Genomic DNA, 22359 nt, shown 5'->3' on the forward strand with positions numbered 1-22359 from the left:
CGGGTTCGGCAAGGCTAGGAAGGGATCCCAGCCATAGCTGTCAACTTTCAGATTTGAAAATAAGGGATCAGCAGCCTCACCTGTCCCGGGGACAGTCTACGGGATATCTAACAATCCGGGATAGCAGCGGGAAAAGGCGCTGGAATAAGGGAATTTCCCGCAAAAAAAAAGGGAAGCCCCTTGGCCAACTGCACTCCGCTGCCGCGCAACCCTCCTCCCCTTGCGCGCTTCTGCTGAGCAACTTGCAGCTCGCTCCAAAAGCAGCCCCAGAGCGCGCACCGCGCCACAGCCTTTGCTGAGCTCTTAGCATCGCTGCCCCACAAGCTTTTGGCGTGCCTTAGAAGTGTGGGGCGGTGGGGGGGAAGCGCGGTCCTCCTACTAGCAGCCCGGCTCTTCCCACTGAAGGGCCAGGAAGGGAGATCCTCGGGCAGCAGCAGCAGCAGGCGAAAGAGCGGAGAAAAGGAGCGACTCTTTCCAGCTCTCTCTCGCGCGCTCTTCCCCTTTAAGAGGCGAGCGGCTGCTGCCGAAGCGGGAGCGTCCCGCTTTCACACCTTGGGTGGGAAAGGGAGGCGGGACCTGCTCTCTTCTGATTGACGGCCTGCCAACCTCAATGGAACGTTGTGTATCCGAAAGGCGGCGCGCGGGTGGTGGGGCGGAGAGGGGAGGGCCTCCTGTCCAATCGGGAAGCGGGCGGGCGCGCCGTGGAACGCTAGGCAGCCAATGCGGAGCGAGAGGCGGGCGGCTTGGAAGAGGAGGAGGGGGGGGATGGAACGTGTTGCAATGTGCCCAACGTGGGTTTGAGTCGGGGAAGCGACGCTTGCGGGGAGGGGGCGCTGGAAAGTGGAAGGGAAGGCGAGAAAGAGAGGGAGAGATGGTGGCCGGCAGGCTGTGGGGGCGCCCCGAGAGGATCGCGGCTGGCAGCGCTCCGTGTGGGCGCTAAGGGCTGCTGGCTCAGGGTAGGCGGGAGTGGGAGGTGTCGGGAGGGGGGAGGAGGAAGAGGGGCGGCCAGGGAAAAAGCCCAAGCGGAGAAAGTTGCGGAGGTGGAGATAAAGCACCGCTTCCCTTCCACCCATCCATCTCGGTTCCTGGGAAAAGGTGTCTGATCCCCGGGAGAAGGAAGAGGGGAGAGCAAGGAATCGGCCCCGCTCGAGCAGCAGGCGATGCAGCCCTCCTCGCCGGCTCGCCCCTTGCAGCGCTGAGACACTTCCCGGGAAGCGGAGGCGAGGCGGAATCTGCAGCGGGGGGAAAGGAGAAGGAGGCGGAGGGACTTTTCTGGGGGACGCCGAGCCTCTTTCTTTGCAGCAGCAGCAGCAGCAGCAAGAAGGCGCCCGCCTGTGGGACGGGGCGCAGGACTCTGTTATTCCCTCCCCGCGCGCCACCCCTGCCTTTTCCAGCAGCAGGATCCGGACCCTTATTTATTGCGCGAGTGGCGATCGCTGAGAAGGAAGAGGAAGGCTTTTAAAGTTTGGCGCTGGTGCCAAGAGCTCGGGAGGCTCCATCCTGCCTCGCTTCCTCTCCCTCTCTCTTAGTGGCACTGAAATTCAGCTCTCTGGATGAGCCGGTTCTGGGCTGCTGGCCCCCCGACGAGTGAACTCCAGACCGGCCCCCGGAGAAACTTCAGGAGTTGCAGCTGCAGCTGCAGCCTCACTTGGAGCTGCCATGGTCTGACTAGTAAATGTCGCTGGAGGCCTAGAGACTTGGTGCAAAAGAGATCTGGGCTGAACGAGAGTGACGAGTTGTTGGCACTTCCTTGACTTTTCCTTTCTGTCTTTAGTACTTTATTATTATTATTTTTTAGTTGGTGGGATACCACCAACTCTGTGCTTCTGGCCTCTTATTCCTAACCCCCCCCCTCCATCCAGGATACAAAATGGCGCTGCCGGGATGGGGAAAGTGGGGGTCCCTGCTCTTTTCAGATGCCTTTTGGACCTTCTTCATCCTTTCCCAAACGTTGGTGGGGTTCGGCTGCTGCTCGGAGCGGCAGGCCTGTGACGTGAACTGCACGTGTAGCGGTGATCGTGTGGACTGCAGCAACCGGGGGTTGGAAGAGGTTCCCGAGGTGCTGCCTACCTGGGCAGTCTATTTGTAAGTCTCCCGCCTCCGAAGTCAAAAGTTCTGAAGCTTTCTTGTGCCTTTTATTTCTCTCCCAGTCAGACCTCCCAACCTCCTTCAAAGTCTTCGCTGAAGGCCAGTTCCCAACCCTTTTCTTCACTGCAGTCTGTGATTAATGTAATATTCCGTCTTCCCTTTATTGAGAGATCTAATTGTAACCGGTTGCCGAGCAACTAACTCCTGGGAGATCCCTTTGGGGGTAGAGAGTTCTCATATCCTTGTGGAAAGATCCCGGTGGGAATAGAGGCTGCTCATTCCCCTTGTAGTTAGGGATGTTCTGCAGAATGAGATGTTCGGCCTTTTAAAGGGAAAGCTTCAAATTCTGATCATTTAAAGGGTTTTTTTTTGGGGGGGGTTGTGTTTTTGTGTGTGAAACTTTGCCACCCAGGCTGTGGGACCTCCAGGTCCTTCTTAACCAGATCAACTTTTTGGGACAGCAGCCTGCAAACTTGCAGTTTTTTAAAATATTGTTGTCACTGAAGATGTTGGCAGCGTTCTCACTGTGTCTTGCAAAGGTGTGGGGAAGAAGGGTTGTGTTTACTGTGTAGAAGTCCCTATAAGACTCAGTTTCATTTAGGCTTAGAAATGTCTGTAGAGTGGCACGGGTGTTAGCCCTTAAGAATCAGATCAGTAGTGGAGCTGAACATAAAAGTGGATGACAGGCTGAAGATTTTCAGAACTCTTAAAAAAAAGAACTTTTACTGACTTGTGAAGCATTTACTCTTGCCATGGAATATAAAAGAGTTTGATTTAATAGTCCCCTTCTTAGATGATTCAAACACCTATGTAGGACTTTGAAGACCTAAAGAATTGGGACTCTAAAGTTTCATTCTTAAACACACACACACACACACACACACGGTAGCAAGTAAGGCCCTTTCAAGTAAACATTGATAGAATTTTACTGAGTCTTTATTATGCACGAGATCAGGTAGTTAAGGCTTGCCAAGGGTGTTATAAGAGTAAAACAGATCCTCAACAACTATGACGGTGTGTATCATCACTATGTAAACAGCTGCTGTGGTGTATTGGTGTTGGGTGTATGTGTATAATCTCAATATTTGAGATACGTGGGGTTTTTAATTTAAAAACTGCCTGTGCTTTCCTGCAGACATTTAGAACTAGTTCTTGAAAACTCTCTCTACCCCCCCCCCCTTTCTTCCAGCTCTGTGTGAGATTACATATCTCATGTTTCACCTCTAATTCAGTGGTGAAAGTTGGAGGGGCTGTGAATAAAAGGTTGCTGTTTGCCTCTTCAGGACAAAGAATAATCTTACTACTTGTTCGACCCACTTCCTTGTGTTTCTAAGGAATTAATAGCTGCACCCCAAAGTGGGGAAAACTTAACATGATGAACTTTTGGAGGGAAAAAAAAGAAGTCAAAATGGTTAGCAGATGTAGGCCAATCGCCCCTGGTTGCTGCACACTAGGCCCTTGTTATCTGTTAGAACAGTTTCACAAGACTCTCTTATTAGTTATTAAGTGATTGAATCATGTTTTCTTCAGAATTGGGACCCAGGTGGCCAATTTGAGGTTAAGGTATTAAAATATGGATAAACTAGCCTGTGGTTGGTGCCTGACTTTGTGATTTTCAATAGCACTTGTGTTCAGATCCTGATAAATCTTCACATTTGGGATTATTTCCCTTTGACTCCAGCAAAGGGAGTTTTACGTGAAACTAAATGTGTTTTAAGATTACAACCTGTGGTTTGAAACCTAATAATAGCGTCACACTTTATCCAGTCAGAAAGTGGGAGTGTAGCAAAAGGTTACCTGTATATAGGTGTTATTCATAAAACATATAGCTATATTGGTTTCTTAGATGTAAATTATTACTGTTGCTGTTTTTAAGATGGTATCAGGAAAACTCATTCTTCCCATGTTCCAGTCGCTGCTGCAGGTTAAAGGGTTTTTTTTTAGCAAATAGCAACATGAGTTAAAAGTAGACACAAGTCAAGTATGGTACTCTACTTAAATATGTTAGAGTAGTTTAACACACATTGTACGAGAAATGTCAGAATAGGGTATGTTTAAATTATGGAATAGGGTATGTTTAAATCTGGAATGAAACATATAGGTAGTCTCTGGATGAGAATTCGGATAAGTTCATTTTATTGGCCACCACATTGTGCAGCAGCCTAAAGATCTGTGTATACGTATCGTGTACCCAAATATTACAAAGCGTCTGCCATTGTACATATGGAGGACTGGAATTAAAGATGGGCAATATTGTGCCATTAGGGGTTTTATGCTGAAAGAGACCTGAAAATGCTAATAGGTTCTGTTTGTATCAGAAAAGAGAGTGGTAGCTGAGGTATTAACACCGCTATCTTCAATTCAAAGCCTTGACTAGAATTCTGCGTTTCATAGGTTGTAATGTAGGGTAAATTCTCCCTCTGAGATAGGGAAGATAAACATTCAATTGTGGTCTGCTTAGTGCTGTGTCAGTGTGAATGTTTAATTCAGATTGATGTCATTATAATTTAGCTGTCAGCCTCTGGAGTACAATTTATTTACCGCCACCATAATTATATCGCTATCTTAAGTTATTTACAACTGTGCTTTACAGACGTGTGAAACTGGAGTATATCATATGTTTAAAATTTGCTGCTGCAGAGCTGCAAGTTGTTGATCTTTTGAGTGTGTGAAGCACAAATGTGATTACTAGCTGATCATTACTTTACCCTAATTCCTATAATCCGCCATACTTGTTTTTTTGGAAGGATTTCACATCTGGAAACCTGCACTGTTTTCTTTCTCTGTCCATGCACGCACAGAGTTAAGAAGCTGTTCGGTTTAGGGCAGCTCATATGCTACCATAAGAGGACATCTCGATGACACTTCTCTTGCTTTTCATATATGCCAGCTTCATTTTAACAGTAATTGCAGCACTGGTGATGATATCACCACCGATGTTGAATATTGAATGTTCATTTGATTAAGCTTTACAGTGGTGATAATTATTGTACCACATGAAGGGTGAAGCTCCTTAGATTTTGTTTCTTCCAGTATTCATACCATGTTCATAATAACTCCTATATGGGTCACAGTTAGGGACCGTACTGTAGCTGCCATACTAAGTATCAAGAGCAATTTATAACTCTTCTGTTTACTCTTCTGGATATCTGTGCAAGCTGTTGTAGCAATACCGGTCAAGAGTCCTGTAGCATCTTGAAGAGAAGACCAACTTACTGATTGAAGTTTATGCTTTTGTGGGCTAGAGTGCTCTTTGTTGAATGCGTGAAGCATTCAAGGAACTCTCTAGAGTCCATTCCATTCGTTTTGACAAAAGTGAACTCTAAACCCATGAAAATCCTTAGTCTTACAAAAAATAGAAAATCGCAGAATGTTGTTTCCTTAGAATAGTTGTATGTGATTTATTCTAAAACTATTGATAATGTTGCTCTACTAATGCTAGTTTTGTTGCTAGAAATCTTCACTAGAAATTAGTAAATTGGCCATTTTAGAAAGTAGTGTCATGAGATCAGGTAGCAAGAGCTTTTAAAAAAATTGAATTATGAAGTGTTGTGATTTCTAAGACTAAAACTGAATTGCCTGTGAAACACTAAACTGGGGTATCCAACATGGTGCTCTTCAGACGTTTTGGACTATACCTCTTTCCTGATCTTTGGCACACTGAACCGGGATGAATGGGAGCCCAGAGTACACAGCAACGAGGGGGTGAGGAGGAGGCACTACAATGGCTACCCTAGAAAATCAGTCAATATGTTTGAATTCTCTCTTTTCTATGAATTTTCATCAGCACCTCGGCCGAGAGAAGATAAATATGAACTCTCACTTCTCTCGAGGAGAAGTTAGGACCAGAAGAAGAATGGAAAAGTATCTTTCGTCTGTTTTGTTTCCAACTCAAGTTGAACAATTTCAGTTGTTTTAAAAGCTTGTCACTGCCAGGGGAATCGCATCCCTGAGATGGATTTTGCCATGACATTACCTTCTCTCAAATAGATTTTCGTTAGAACTTATCTTCAGGGAAGTTTTTAATGTGTGATATTTTAGTGTATTTTTGGACTTCCGGAGGCGGCGCGAACGGCAATGGCGGTCCTCTTCCTTTTGTGAGGAGGAAGCTCCGTGGAAACTGGGTCGTCCGCTACGGCGAAGCGGAGACCCACATCGGAAACCCACAGGCAGCAAGAGCCTGTGGTCTTGAGACTCGGCGGGCGCCAGAAGCGGCTCCCGAAACGCTGAAGGAACCCCGTAAGGGGCTCCGGAACGTGGAGGGGGTAGCGGCGCTGTGAGTCGTTTCGCAATCTACGGAGTGAAGCCGCGCTGCTGCTGCCGGTGAGCGCTGACCTCTTTTCCTGGAAACTTTTGACTCGGGAAAGCAACAACCCGTGAGTAAAGAAGGACTTTAAAAAATCTGAGACTAAATTATTGAATTTGGCTGAAAGCGGAGCGACGCAAAACAGGAAGTCCGTCTTCCGCTGTCACTGAACTTCAAAGCAAAGAGCTGGAGGAGTGGAGGCTTAAAAAGAATCTTTAGCCTAACTGATCTGAGCACCCACTGAACTTTTCCTTAAACAAAATAAGGACTTTAAGCATTTGATTCTCTGATTTTTATTTGTACTGTGATACCTTTCTTCTATTGGAACTACAACTTGAATGAGAAACCCAGGTGCTGGAGCTGCCTGAGCAACTTGAGCTGTCAGTTCTGCAGATCTGGCTATTGTGTATTAGAACTTGCAACAATCTGAGGGGGTCTGGACTTGTTACTTTGAAACATAAATTGAAGTACCAGTATGCACTGTCTGAAACAATGTGGCTGTTAATACTAACTCTTCTTAAAACCTGCTATTGAAGGTTCTTGGACATTAAATTTGATTTTAGTAAATTTACTAGAATTGGATTCTTCCCTTAAGACATTTCAAGCTCCCCCTAGAGGAGCTGGGATTTACAGCAGTGACATCATTTCACTTTCCTTTTCCCCGACCTCCTGTTTGACTGTTTTCCTCTGGGCCGCTGCTTTCTCATGGGAACAACTCAGCTCGACCTTGACTTTTAGATAACTCTGGAATGAGTGGCGCAAGAAGGAGGGGAAGAACTAGACAAGCAACTTTGACAACTTTAACCTCAGTCTCGCAGACACGTAGATCATCTGTACCTACTTTGCCTTCAGAGGAAGAAGCTGCTTCTCTGCCAAGGGCAGGAGAGGGAGAAACTGAACAGTTACAATTGGAAGATATGGCCTCAGGAGCAACTGCTTCTATTCTAGAGAAAATCTATGAAAAATTGGAATCTCTGGACAAGAGAGTGGAATCTCTGGACAAGAAAGCCGATGAACAAACAGCCAAAATTGATCAAAACACAGAATGTCTAAATAGATTAACTGGACAAGTATCACAGAACGCACAGGCAATTGGGCAGTTGATGGAGGCCACAGTAGAAAATCGGAAATTGGCTGAGGATACTAGTCAAAAATTAGAAAATTTAGAACAAGAGGTAAGACCACTCTGCAAACAAGTAGGTGGACATCAGACCTATCTATCTATGATAGAACTGTGGAACCGGGAGAGTAATTTAAGGATAAGGTCAATACCAGAAGTGGAAGAAGGCAACTTAGCTGAGTTTCTGACTAAAGAATTTTCCAAGTTCTGGAATTTAGAGGAAAAGGACTTTAAAATTGCGTCTGCTTTCAGGCTTGGAAGACTTGTAAAGAAAGAAAAGCCCAGAGACTGTTTGATAACATTGAGATCAAAGGAGGAAAGGGATAAGATTTTGGGCTTACATTACAAAAAGTCACTGGACATTTTGGATAGAAGAATTGAAATTTATAAAGATATTCCTAAACAACTGTTGGACCTTAGATCCGACTACCTGGAATTGGTTAAACTGCTTAGGAGCAATTCAATTATCTTTAGGTGGGAATTTCCCCAAGGACTATCTTTTACCTTCAGAGGGAAGAAGGTTAAAATTAGAACACTGGAAGATAGAGACAAATTTCTGACCACATACGGAGAGGACCTTCAAAAAGGAATTGAACTACCCTTTGGGCCTGGAGCACCGGCGGTACCGGCACCCTTGGAACCTGAAGATTCAACGAATAAGATACCACCCCTGGAAAAATAACCAGATTATTTCAGGATGTCTCTGCAACTTCTGAGCTGGAATATAAATGGCTGTAACATCCCGGAAAAAAGGAGGAAAATATTTCATATATTAAAAAAAGAACAATTGGGCATTATTTGCCTGCAAGAAACACATGTGACTAGGCTCCACAGAAAAGTGCTAATAAACAAAAGATTGAGCCAGGAATTTATATCTTTGGACAGAGTAAAGAAGAGAGGTGTGGTCATTTATGCAAAAGAGAGCCTGTCACCCAAATTCCTATTTAAAGACGAACATGGAAGAATTTTGGCAATTGAGATACAACATCAAGGAGAGAAACTTTTGATATTAGGAATCTATGCGCCAAATGAGGGGAAATCGGAATTTTATAAGAAGTTGCGTGAGACCATGCTGGATTATCTGGACTACAACAACATCATTTTGATGGGAGATATGAACGGGGTCGTATCAACCAACATGGATAAGTCACAAAGCCAAAATGCTACAAAAGATGGCAGACTACCAAAGACCTTTTTCGAAATGACAGACAATATGGATTTGATTGATATTTGGAGGATAAAGAACCCCTTGGGAAGAGAGGGAACATTTTTCTCTGAAGCCCAACTGACCTGGACAAGAATCGACCAAATATGGATATCTAGAGGTCTGGCACCCAAAGTCAAAAAGGTGGAAATCTGCCCAAAGACCTGCTCCGACCATAATGCAGTAAAGATGGACATGACACTAATACCATCCGGCTCCTTTAGATGGAAGATGAATGACAATTTGTTTAGAGATCAGGAGATTATTAAGAAGGCCCAAAAAGCTCTAAAGGATTATTTTGAGATAAACATGAACACTACGGTGGAAAAAAGAACCATCTGGGACGCAAGCAAGGCAGTGATGAGGGGGTTCTTGATACAACAGAATGCTGTAAAGAAAAGGACACAAAATGAGAGGAAAGATAAAATCTTGGAGAAAATTAAAGAATTAGAAAAGAAGCTAAGATTAAACCCGAAGTCACAGCCGACGCTGAGAGAAATTAAACTTCATCAAGCACAATATTCTAAATTGATAAACCAGGAAATAGAGTGGAAGATTAAATTAATGAAACAAAAAACTTTTGAATCGGCGAATAAATGTGGAAAACTGCTAGCTTGGCAGTTGAAGAGGAGACAAAAATTAAATACAGTTACAAATTTAGAGATTGAAGGAAGAAACATTCAGAACCCTGTGGATATTAGAAAGTGCTTCCAGAGATATTTCAAAAAATTATATACCCAAGGGCCGCAAGATGAAATTGAGATTAAACAATTTTTGAAAAAAAATGGATTACCAAAATTGTCACAAGAAAATAGATCAATCCTGAACTGCAAAATAACACGACAAGAGATTGAACAAGCCATTCAGAATATGAAATTGGGCAAATCTCCAGGACCAGATGGGCTGACCTCCAAGTATTATAAGACACTAAAAGACTATCTGATACAACCACTGATGGAGGTTAGCAATGAAATTATGGAGGGGAGGAGGGCGCCAGAATCGTGGAAAGAAGCCTTCATCACATTGATACCAAAATCGGAAGCTGAAAAGACACAACTTAAGAACTATCGTCCCATCTCTCTTTTAAACGTGGATTACAAAATATTTGCAGATATTCTGGCAAGTAGATTTAAAAAAGTTTTAAATGAGGTAATTCATAAGGACCAGGTGGGCTTTCTCCCAGGTAGACACTTGTTTGCTAACACAAGGAACATTATTGACATTTTGGAACTTTTGCAAACAGACATAAATACAAAAGCAGTGTTAATTTTTATAGACGCGGAGAAGGCCCTTGACAATATCTCCTGGAAATTTATGAAGGGAAATTTAAAAGAAATGGGAGTGGGACGGGGTTTTGAGAATGGGATTGATGCAATATATTCAGAACAAAAGGCTAAATTGATAGAAGAAGAAGAAGAAGAGTTTGGATTTGATATCCCGCCTTTCACTCCCCTCCAGGAGCCTCAAAGCGGCTAACATTCTCCTTTCCCTTCCTCCCCCACAACAAACACTCTGTGAGGTGAGTGGGGCTGAGAGACTTCAAAGAAGTGTGACTAGCCCAAGGTCACCCAGCAGCTGCATGTGGAGGAGTGGAGACTCGAACCCGGTTCCCCAGATTACAAGACTACCGCTCTTAACCACTACACCACACTGGCTCTCTGATAGTTAACAATGTGGTTACAGAAGAGTTTAAAATTGAAAAAGGAACACGACAAGGCTGTCCTATCTCCCCTTTGCTATTTATTTCGGTTCTGGAAGTGCTCCTGAATATGATTAGAGGGGACCGGTTGGTGGAAGGAATTCAGGTCGGAGCGAAACAATATAAACTCAAAGCTTTTGCAGATGACCTAGTTTTGACCCTGCAGGAGCCAGAATCTAGTACGAAAAGAGTACTACAATTGATCCAAGACTTTGGTCAGGTGGCGGGATTTAAACTAAACAAACAGAAAACCAAGGTATTGGGAAAAAATTTGACAGATACAGAGTCAGAACGGTTTCAGAGAAAGACAGAATTAAATGTGGTTTAAAAAGTAAAGTACCTAGGGGTAAATATAACAGCAAAAAATCTGAGTCTATTTAAGGATAATTATGAAAAATGTTGGTCAGAAATTAAGAGAGACTTAGATAGTTGGACAAAATTGAAACTTTCTTTGTTAGGCCGAATTGCTGCCATTAAGATGAATGTATTGCCAAAAATGTTGTTTTTGTTTCAAACACTACAGATTGTGGACAAGACGGAGTGCTTCCGGAAGTGGCAGAGAGATTAAGTTTAAGATATTAACCGACGCGAAAGAGAGAGGGGGCTTTGCCCTGCCGGACTTAAAGTTGTATTATGTGGCCGCAGCTTTCTGCTGGCTAAAAGATTGGCTACTTCTTGAAGACACTGATGTATTGGATTTGGAAGGTTTTAACAATGCTTTTGGGTGGCATGCATACTTATGGTATGATAAGGTTAAAATCACTAAGGCCTTTAAAAACCATATTGTCAGAAAAGCAGTGTTCAATGTCTGGACAAAATATAAAGACTTATTGGAAAACAAAACTCCAAGGTGGCTATCACCTCTGGAAGCTAAGGCCCGAAAAAGACCCAATATGGAGGCCAAATGGCCAAAGTATTGGGAAATTTTAGAAAAAGATGGAGACAATTGGAAATTGCAGAGTTTGGAGAAAATGAAGGATAAAGTGCGAGACTGGTTACACTACGCTCAGATTAAAGAAGTTTTCAAAAATGACAAAAAGTTAGGGTTCCAGGTGGAGAAATCGAAATTGGAATCAGAACTGCTAGAACCTAAGACTAAGGTACTTTCAAGAATGTATAACTTGCTGTTAAAATGGAACACACAAGATGAAATGGTTAAATCGGCTATGATAAAGTGGGCACAGGACATTGGGTATAATATCATGTTCGAGGACTGGGAAAGGTTGTGGACCACTGGGTTGAACTTCACTGCATGTAATGCTTTGAAGGAAAATGTAATGAAAATGATATATAGATGGTACATGACCCCAGTTAAACTTGCCAAAATAATACCATTTGTCTGATAACAAATGCTGGAAATGTAAAGGGAATGAAGGAACATTCTTTCACCTCTGGTGGACGTGCCCTAGAGTGAAGGCCTTTTGGGAAATGATATATAATGAGTTGAAAAAGGTATTTAAGTATACTTTCCCCAAGAAACCAGAGGCCTTTCTCCTGGGTATTGTCGGCCAGAGGGTGATAAAGAAGGATAGAACTTTTTTCCTGTATGCAACAACAGCAGCAAGGATACTCATCGCCAAGCACTGGAAAACTCGAGATCTACCCACACTGGAAGAATGGCAGATGCAACTGATAGACTATATGGAATTGGCTGAGATGACCGGCAGAATCCGAGACCTGGGAGAGGAGAGGGTTGAAGAAGACTGGAAGAAATTTAGGATTTATTTACAAAAATACTGTAATTTGGTTGAATGTTAAGAAGGATGCCAGACCATAAATAATTGAGCACCACTAAATTAGATGTAATTTGGATGATAAGTGAGATTGAGGAAAATATAAACCTTTTGGAGAATTATTAGATTAAATTAAATGAATGAGATTTAAGAATGTAAACAAGATGATAAATTGCTGGAAAAAGTTTTACAATGATGTAAGTGGGAGCGGGAGACGTGAGGGAGTCCAAAGAAGCTTTGAAAATATGTTATGATACATGTCATATTGTTTATTATTTTTGCATTTTGTATTTAAAAAATCTCAATAAATATTTATTAAAAAAAATATATTTTAGTGTATTTTTGGTTTCTATGGAAGCCGCCCAGAGTGGCTGGGGAAACCCAGCCAGATGGGCGGGGTACAAATAAATTATTATTATTATTATTATTATTATTATTATTATTATATTTTCCCTCTTGTTGTGGCAGATCGCAACATATCCTTGTCACCGTTCACACTTGCAAGAGACCACTTATAGACTGTTAGGAGAAACATGGTGCCTTTCTGAGCATACTTTAGAGCCTAGGAACTAGTTTCCAATACTGGTACCAGAACTGAGCTTATTGCATGGTCCTTCTACACAACGGTCCATTCCTGCTTTGCTTTCTTGTTTTCACCAACCTAATTTTAGGTGCGGAAAGAGTCATTTTGCTGTGGGCTGTTGCTCAACACTTGTGAGTCTGGAACCCTTGCAGATCTCTGCTGATTAGAGTGTGGGGCAGTTAATGCCATGGCTGCAGGTTTGATTCAATCCCTGTACAGTGGACGCTTGGGTTGCGAATGTGATCCGTGCGGGAAGCATGTTCGCAACCCGCAGTGTTCACAACCTGCAGCGCCGCGTCTGCGCATGTGCGGGTTGCAATTCGCCACTCATGCGCAAAGTGCGATTTAGCGCTTCTGCGCATGTGCAAGCATTGAAACCCGGAAATAACCCGTTCCGGTACTTCCGGGTTCAGCGCGGTGCGCAACCTGAAAACCACACAACCAGAAGCATCTGTAACCCGAGCTATAACTGTATGGGAGACAACTGCATATTCCTGCATTGCCAGGGGGGTGAACAGGATGATCCTTGGGGTCCTTTTCAACTCTACAGTTGGACATGTAGAGCTATGTACCTGTAGATCCTGATCTCCTTTCTGCCCCCACCCCTGCTTCAAAATACAGGAAAACGTTTAAGCAACCAGGCCAGAGTTTCCCATCTTCAGTGCTTTCACTCCTTGTGTAAGTTGTGTGTGTGTGTGTGTGTGTGTGTGTGTGTGTGTGTGTTTAGGTCTTTGGGACAATGTTTGGATGGGGAATCAAAGCTGTAGGTTTCTTTAAAATCTCCTGGTGCAATTGGGAGAGGGGCATTTTCTCCCACCCTTTGTTTTTTTGGCCATGCTTCTTAACTTTTCAAGGAGGGCTATTCTTGAGAGCCTAAACCCTCCTGTGCAGTCCTAAGCACATCTACTACTAGGGAACAAGCACCATTAAACTTGATGGGAATTACTTCTGAGTAAACAAGCACAACGTTTCACTGTTTGAAAGTCCACACTTTGTGAATGGAAGATTGGCTTTGTTTATTTACTGAATTTCTAACTCACCCTGCCCTTCAGCTCAGGGCAGATAGCAACAGCTTGAGATGTGTATCAGCACTATAAAATTTCCTATAAATGCAGTTAAAATGTATACAAGAAAACATCCCCATCCCTGAAAGGCTGCTAGTAATACTTTAAACAAATAGTCTCACGGCAGGCTCGTGACAGCTACAGAATTAACTTGGACGTTTTTATGTTTTGTAAATAGTAGCAAACGGTTTCAGTGTTAGTATCATATCTTATGAACTTGCTTGGTTGTTGTGGTGTTGCCAAGACCTCCTAGAGAGTTTAAGGATTGTGTGTGTGTGTGTGCATATTATACATATTGATTTGCCTTGTGGGGCGTGGAATATAATTCAATAACCTCTGGCACTAGCATGTGCAGGGAAATGTATTTTGTTTAAAAGAGCCTACAGGGAACTGGAACTCTGCACATGAGACTGAACTGTGTCCTTTCAGTGCGGTGTGTGACAGTGGTTATATAAGATTATTTATTTGAACTCTTAACTGCTCTCTGTGTAATTTGCTTTGCACTCAAACTCCCATGTGGTTTTGAAAAACCGAGAATAATTGTGTGTGGTTGGGGAGGAGAGGCCATAGCTCGTGTGTGTGTGTGTGTGTGTGTGTGTTGCAAGGTAGTGGAAGATCTTAAACCTAGCATGCAATCTGAGGCTCCCCACCTCCTTTTGCCTGCCCACAATTTCTTGGTGCCTGGCTTTGAAGCTCAGATAGGCAACAAAAGATATAAAACGTCTGAAGTGTGATTTACTTGAGAACATTATCCGCAGTTAAAAAAAAATGTCTGCAAGAGTATAGGAAACCAAACGCTTGCTGCCAACAGATGCCAGGTGCAAAGTGTGGAGAACGTCAAAATGGGAATTACAGGCCTGGCAGCCCTCCCCCCCGACGGACACGCACACACACACTTTTTAAAATTTAAAGCCATAAAACCCTTTCCCTTTCTCTTGCTCACTTAAGGTTGATAGAATTGCTTTGAGAATTTAACTTCTTCCCCAAAATGGAGGAAGGGAAGAGCGAGACTCAGTGGAAAAGATTTTGAAGCTGGTCTGTTGGTAGTCTGGTTGCACCTCATAGGCCTCACAACACCACTTCTGATTGTGTGCACATAGGATTAAAACATAAGACGAGCCCCAGCCTTCCAGTCCTGTACAGTGGTACCTCAGGTTAAGTACTTAATTCGTTTTGGAGGTCTGTACTTAACTGAAACTGTTCTTAACCTGAAGCACCACTTTAGCTAATGGGGCCTCCTGCTGCCGCTGCACCCCCGGAGCACAATTTCTGTTCTCATCCTGAAGCAAAGTTCTTAACCTGAGGTAATATTTCTGGGTTAGCAGAGTCTGTAACCTGAAGCGTATGTAACCTGAAGCGTATGTAGCCTGAGGTACCACTGTATTCTCATTCCTCACAGTGGCCAGCCAGGTGGCTCTGGGGAAGACTGCAAGCAGGGGCTGAGGGCAGAATTTGTCTCCTGTTGCTGTTCCTCAGCAACAGGTATTCAGGTCAGGTGTGGCATGCCTCTGATATCGCAGACACCATGACTAGAATCCAGTGAGGGCTTTATCCACCATGAATTTGTCTTTTCTGCTTTTTTTGAAGTTGGCTCGTGGTAGCAAATTCCATACGTTTTAACTCAGGTGCCTTGATAAAAAACTGCTTCCTGAATCTCCCACCATTCACATTTGCTGAATGACTCTGGTTTTTAACTAATAAAAAACCCCTCTATCCATGTTCTTGTTAGTATTATTGGGAGAGGGAGGAAAACTGTCCACTTTCTCCACACATGCATTATTTTGCACGTACTTCTCCCCAACCCCGTTCACCTGCCCCTCCAAACTAAAAGTCCCTGAACACTTTTCCTCAGGAAGGAGTTGCTGCAGCCCTACCAGAATAATGGTTGCCTTTTTCCAGCTCTACAGCACCCTGTTTTGAGAGGTGGGGACAGGAACTACATGCAGTGCTGTATTCAAAGTGTGGTTGTACCATAGATGAATATATTCAAGGCATTTAGGTGCTGGGAGATTTATATTAGATCCTTTCCAAATGATCTTTACCATGAGAACTTTTTTCACAGTTTCCATTCACTGGGTTGAGGTTTTCTACCATGACTCCGATATATTTTTCCTGGTCAGTTGCCATAAGCTCAGATCCCATCAGTGTATATATGTGTCCTTAGAACCAATGTGCATTGCTGTATACTGGCATTGGACTGCATTTGCCATTTTAATGCCCATTGCTCCAGTTTTGGAGCCCATTGCAATTCCTCCTTCTTTCATCATCCTGAATAATTAATTGGGTTTCATTGGCAAACTTGACTCACTCCAAACTCTGTATCATTTATGGATAAGTTAACAAGTACTGGTCCCAATACAGTTGCTTGGAGAACCCCATGTCTTTCTTCCCTCTGTTAAGAGAACTGATCATGTATTCCTACCTATTGTTTCCTGTTCTTTAACTTGTTAGTGATTCGTAAGAGCACTCGGACCTCTTTTTTTTGTTTGATCAAGCAAATCTTTTTGAAAGTTCAGGTAAAGTCTTCTGGATCATCGTTTCCACATACTTGTTGACACAACTAAGCACTGCAAGATTAGTGAGACAAGACTTAACCTTTGCTGAGGCCATGTTGATTCTTCTTCAGCAAGGCTTATTCTTCTATATGCTTGAAAATTTTCAGGCTGCTCATGCTCTTATTTCCCTCTTAAATTGTCATCCAGAGCAGGAGCAAAGAAAACTGAGGCTATCAGCCCAAATTGCTTCTCCTTTCTACCTGTTCCTTGCAAATCTCCCACCTCGATTAAATTGGCTCGTACCTAATCTCTGTTGGAGATATCAGATTGTGGCAATGTGTAAAAGGTAAAGGTACCCCTGCCCGTACGGGCCAGTCTTGACAGACTCTGGGGTTGTGCGCCCATCTCACTTAAGAGGCCAGGGGCCAGCGCTGTCCGGAGACACTTCCGGGTCACGTGGCCAGCGGGACATCGCTGCTCTGGCGAGCCAGAGCCGCACACGGAAACGCCGTTTACCTTCCCGCTGGTAAGCGGTCCCTATTTATCTACTTGCACCCGGAGGTGCTTTCGAACTGCTAGGTTGGCAGGCGCTGGGACCGAGCAGCGGGAGCGCACCCCGCCGGAGGGATTCGAACCGCCGACCTTTCGATCGGCAAGCCCTAGGCGCTGAGGCTTTAACCCACAGCGCCACCTGCGTCCCATGTGGCAATGTGTAACAGACCCCTAATTCCTGTTGAAAAAAATGATCCTCTGTGAAAATTTAAAGCAGTATGGATGAAATGACGTGATCCCTGTAGCTGCTGATGTTTGTGTGAGAAGTGTGTGTATATACACTCATGCATGTGAACAGAGACATTACACCTCCGTGTTAACTGAATTCAGGTAATAAATGTGATATTCCTGAGTGTTGCTCAGCGGTCAGCTTAAAACAGACAAAATATCCCTATTCTGTTGAAGTCAGAAAACAAGATATGAGATGTCTAACTATATGCATTAAGTCTTTTTCCAACTGTATACGGTAATCTCTTCAGAATTGGTGTGAGTGCATGAAAGGTGTTTATGGACTGTTTAAAAACTCTTTGCAGATTAAAGTGGTGTTTTTTAGTGTAGGGAATTTGTTAACACTAAGGAGACTTGGGTTCAAATCCTTATTCAGCTGAGAAACTCACTGGGTGACCCGTTTAAACTGTTTTGAAAACAGCCAAGAGTCAGGGCAGGGGGTTGTTGTGACCCTGCAAATCAGGACTATAGATTCCACATTTCTGCTTTTTAGTTATGTCATTATCCCCCCACCCCCGCTTATTCAGAGTAGGCTGACTGAAATAAATAATTTCAGTGGATCTACCAGGAATATAACTGACGTTGAATTTAGCCCTATGGAAAAGCAGTGTACAAATATTTAAATGAGATCTTGGGTGAGAAAGTTCTGTTCTCTCAACCGTGCCCTGCCTTACAGGGATGTTGTGAAGATGAAATGGTTGCAAGCAGAGGACTGTGTATAGCAGGCATAGACAAACTCAGCCCTGCAGATGTTTTGGGACTACAACTCCCATCATCCCTGACCTCTGGTCCTGTTAGCTAGGGCCGAGTTTGCCTATGCCTTGAGGGGAGGTCAGGATAAGCATGAAATATAGAAAGCAGTTAATGTATTTTTGCCTTAAAAATATAACTGTTGATTATCTGCTGACCTGAATACATTGCTAGTAAACCACTTGATAGTTTGGGTTGAAGTTTTCGTTTGTTTATATGAACACATAAAATAGAAGTACTCATTGAAATGAACAGAGCAGTTGACAACAAAGCATATCATTAAATGCGCAGCGTAAATCAGTGATCCCCAAACTTTTGCCCCCATAGACCACTTGAAAATTTATGAGGGTCTTGGCAGACCACTTAATGATTTTTCTTTTCTGCCTCTTTTAGCAAACGTAATGTGTTGCACTAAATGCAGTATGATTTAATTGTATTTTTATGGCTTCATTTTTTCTTCAGTGTTGAATTTAATTGTGTTGCACTTTGAAATCAAATTGTAGTAGCTTCAGATAAAATATAATAAGCAAACGAAGCAATAAAAAAGACAAAGTCAATATGAAGTGTCGATGCCTTGGGTTTGCTGCTTCCCATCTTCAACCACAAATCCACAGACACATCACATAGACACATATCCACAGACCACAGTTTTGGAACCCCCTGGCCTAATTCACGACTCTTTGCTTCCAGCTCTCCAGTTGTTGTTTTTGTGTGTGTGTGTTTTTGGAATAAACATTTCAAGTGACACTTGCACGTGTTTTTCAGGGGGGGGGCATGCTTTGTCTCTTGCAGTGGAAACAGAGTCTTGGGGGCCTTTTAAAAAAACATTTTATTCTTATGGCGTGGACTTCTGTGGATTACACTCTGTTAGCAGTTTCTCTTGATTAAGACATGACATGTATTCTTGGAGTTGGAGGAGCCTTCCAAAAACATTTTAAAGAACTTCTTAGTAATTAGCGGAGCTCAGGATAAGTGGTGCTGCCAGGAGGTGCTTAGACAGTCTGCTTTGTGCCCCTGATGAAATACTTTTACAAGCCCTAAATTGGAAAATGTCTCTCTGTTTGGTTGCGGGGGGGGAGGGGGAGGGGGTGGACTTGAGGGAAAACAAAATGCCAAAGTTGACCCTCGTAAAGAAGAGTGTGTGTGTGTGTCTGTGTGTAGGCAGCTCACTCAAGCTTGGCTATTATGGCTTCATACCCCTAAATCCTATTCAGTATCGCTGAACAAATGGAATGGAACTGAGAATGAGCTGTAATCTCCAAAGGCCAGCTTGTTGCATAGCTCAGCAGGACTGAGGGAGAGCATAAGGATTTCTGTTCTCCTCTGTACTCTCACCCGTGCTGTGCTTCCCACCGAAAACATTTCCCGCCTCTTTAATTTTAGCATTGATCAGCTAACTCCCTTCAGCAGGCTCTCTGAACCTGCCGCCCCTATTGTCCGTTGTTCCATATCTGGCTCTGTTCCTATTAGAATGCCTCGGGCCCTATATTCTTCGTAATTTGTAGTGTTTTGCGACTCACAGGGATTCTTGCCTCTTCCCAACTGAAAGGCTTTGCAGTCTGGCCCTAAACATGTTTACTCAAGGGCAGAGCCCCACTGTGTTCAAAGAGATTTGCTTCCTCAGGACATGTTCTTAAGATTGAATTTACACACCTCCCCGCCCTGCCTGAGGTACTGAGCTCTTCAGGACCTTTCAGACTCCCCTGTTCCCAGCATGGGGGAACTGTGTTTGTTGTTCATATGGGAGCCATTCACACAATCAGAGGTGAACATGTCTGAATTTGTGCAGTGGGCTTGTTGTGTGAGTGAGCTATGGGCTTGTCCATTATTTATTTATTACTTTATTTATTAAATTTGTATACTTCCCTTCATCCGAAGATCCCAGGGTGGTTCACAAAATGAGAATAAGAAATGAGAATACAAAATACGTAATAAAGCAAACATCAGCCAATAACCCCCCTCCCACAAACACATTTCAAAGGCCCTAGAACAGGGGTAGGCAACCTAAGGCCTGGGGGCCAGATCCGGCCCAATCACCTTCTAAATCCGGCCTGCGGATGGTCTGGGAATCAGCGTGTTTTTACATGAGTAGAATGTGTCCTTTTATTTAAAATGCATCTCTGGGTTATTTGTGGGGCCCACCTGGTGTTTTTACATGAGTAGAATGTATGCTTTTATTTAAAATGCATGACTGGCTTATTTGTGGGGCATAGGAATTCGTTCATTCCCCCCCCCCCCCATATAGTCTGGCCCACCACATGGTCCGAGGGACGATGGAACTGCCCACAGCTGAAAAAGGTTGCTGACCCCTGCCCTAGAATGTTACTGCCTGATTACAGAGAAACGGTTTTGCCTGGTGCCTAAGCTATGTAATGAAGGTACCAGGTGAGCCTCCCTGGGGAGAGCATCCATAAGCGGGGAGCCACTACCGAAAAGGCCTGTTCTCAGGTTGCCACCCTCCAGATCTCTCAGAGCGGCACACAATGAAGGCCCTCAGATGACGGTGTAACTCAGGCATAGGCAAACTCGGCCCTCTAGATATTTTGAGACTACAACTCCCATCATCCCTAGCTAACAGGACCAGTGGTCAGGGATGATGGGAATTGTAGTCTCAAAACATCTGGAGGGCTGAGTTTGCCTATGCCTGATGTAACTGGACGGATGCTGCTCTTAGTTCTTTGGGGCAGCTTCTGATTTTCACAGGATTCTTTCTTCCTCAAAGTTGGGGGCTTAATTTTGCCTCTGGAGCCATGGAAGAGAGAGAGCTAGAGAGCGCACTACGGGTGAAGCTGACTTGGAGTTGCAACCAACCAAATTACTGGGTGGGACTTCCTCCCACCAGGAATCACTTGCAGTGCCCCCCCAAATCTGCTGTAGAAGCTTGGGGGGAATCGCCAGAGCAATGCTCACAGAAGTTGTTTTGGACGTGCAACGATTTAGTTAGACACAACCCTTTTTGTTTTTCCTTGGTTGCATTCAGAGAGCTTTGAACACCCCCATGGCCTCAGATTTTAGAGGGATGGCATGAATACTGGGTGTAACCACCAGGGAGTGGAAGACATTACCGTTGTGTTCCCATTTAGTCCAGAGCATCCTGTTCTCATCGATGCCTATGGGGAATCCACCAGCAGGACACATAACACACAGCAGTGGTCTCCTGCTTCTGATCTTCAACTACAAATTGCTACTAATCTTCCTTTAATCTCCTGGCAGCGAAGTTTAAAAAATGGGAGGGTTCCCCCCCCCCCCAAGAAGGCGACACAAAGTGCTGAGAACACTAGAATTTCTGCAAATCCTCAATTTTCTGAGAGATTGCAGTGAAAACTGAGAATGGCACACTTCAGATCTTTCAGACACTGGGTTTAATTAAACAAGAATACATCAGTAACTTGTGTGAGTTAAACTTGTTCCTAGGGTGTCTGGTTTTGATTACAGCTTAAGTGTGCAGCTGTGGCTCAATAGCATACATAATAATAGGTATACATGTCACTATTATTTGAATGAGAATGCTGATAAGTAAAACATACTCAGCAGTATTCCTTTCATGGTAGCCAAACGATACCCCAATAGGTATAGTGTTGCATCCACATTTATGTGCTTGTGAAAATTTGTATAAATGCAAATTTCAAGTCGTAAGGTTGTATCCGACATTGTCTGTGAGCTGAGGGAACAGGCTTCTTCTTTCTTTTGCCCCTATCCTGGTCCTCTGTGTGCCTTCCAAATCTTTTCTTGGTGTTTTGGGTCTCTCTGGAGCCAATTTGCAGGGCACATGGGTGGGGGGGCTGCAGGGGGAGATGAGAGGAAACTGAAGTCCCATTGTGTGAGCAGATGTCCACTCATGCAGCATTGAATTCCTCCCATGGCACTTTTAAGTCTTTATTTTAGTTTTCTGTGTGAGAGCCTCCCCCCCCCAAAAAAAAACCTGTTTGCCATTCAGGAGTTGTCCCATATTATGCCATTTAACTTAGCTTCCCCAGTAATGCAGTCCACAACACACACACAACCAGTAGTTTCCCCAAGTGTTGTGATAATCTGTGACACTTGTTGTCATTGCTTTCTAACTACTACCTTTTTGAGTTTTATCAGTGTTTGTTTCAATTGTTGCAAGCCACCTTGAGTCATGGTTCTGGGGGGAAAGGTGGGATGATATTATTATTATATTATTATTATTATTATCATCATCATCATCATCACCATCATCATCATCATCCAGGGATTGTTAGTTTGGGAGGGAACCACTGAAGCCATCTGAGGAGGCTTAATAAATGGAGTTCTCCAGAACACCCTGGAACATTCCTTGAAAACAGAATGTATTTCCATTCAAAATGTGCAAAGGCATGCCATTTGGGTTATTGGATGTGTTCATTCTGGGCAGAGTCCAATTGTACATGTGCCTGCTTCACTTTGTATTTAAATCACGCTTTTGTAAATTCAGCTTTCTTAACGCTGAGGCCAAAAGCCTTTTCTTTTATCAGTGTATATGCGCTCCATCAGCACTGATACACATTTTTCAACTGCACCTTTTGTTTTGATTTGA

At 43.6% G+C, this 22359-nt stretch overlaps 1 protein-coding gene across 1 annotated transcript in view; it reads left to right on the plus strand.

The window, feature by feature from the left end:
- The first annotated feature begins 812 nt into the window (after positions 1 to 812).
- Positions 813 to 22359, plus strand: part of LRIG1 (leucine rich repeats and immunoglobulin like domains 1) — a 136435-nt gene continuing 114888 nt past the window's right edge. The window contains exon 1 of the mRNA XM_079958700.1: positions 813 to 2085. Coding sequence (XP_079814826.1) covers positions 1871 to 2085 — 215 coding nt within the window. The 5' untranslated portion in view covers positions 813 to 1870. The remainder of the gene's footprint in view (positions 2086 to 22359) is intronic.

This window comes from Podarcis cretensis (genome assembly GCF_951804945.1).
Source record: "Podarcis cretensis genome assembly, chromosome: 2".
NCBI classification, from domain to species: Eukaryota; Metazoa; Chordata; class Lepidosauria; order Squamata; family Lacertidae; genus Podarcis; species Podarcis cretensis.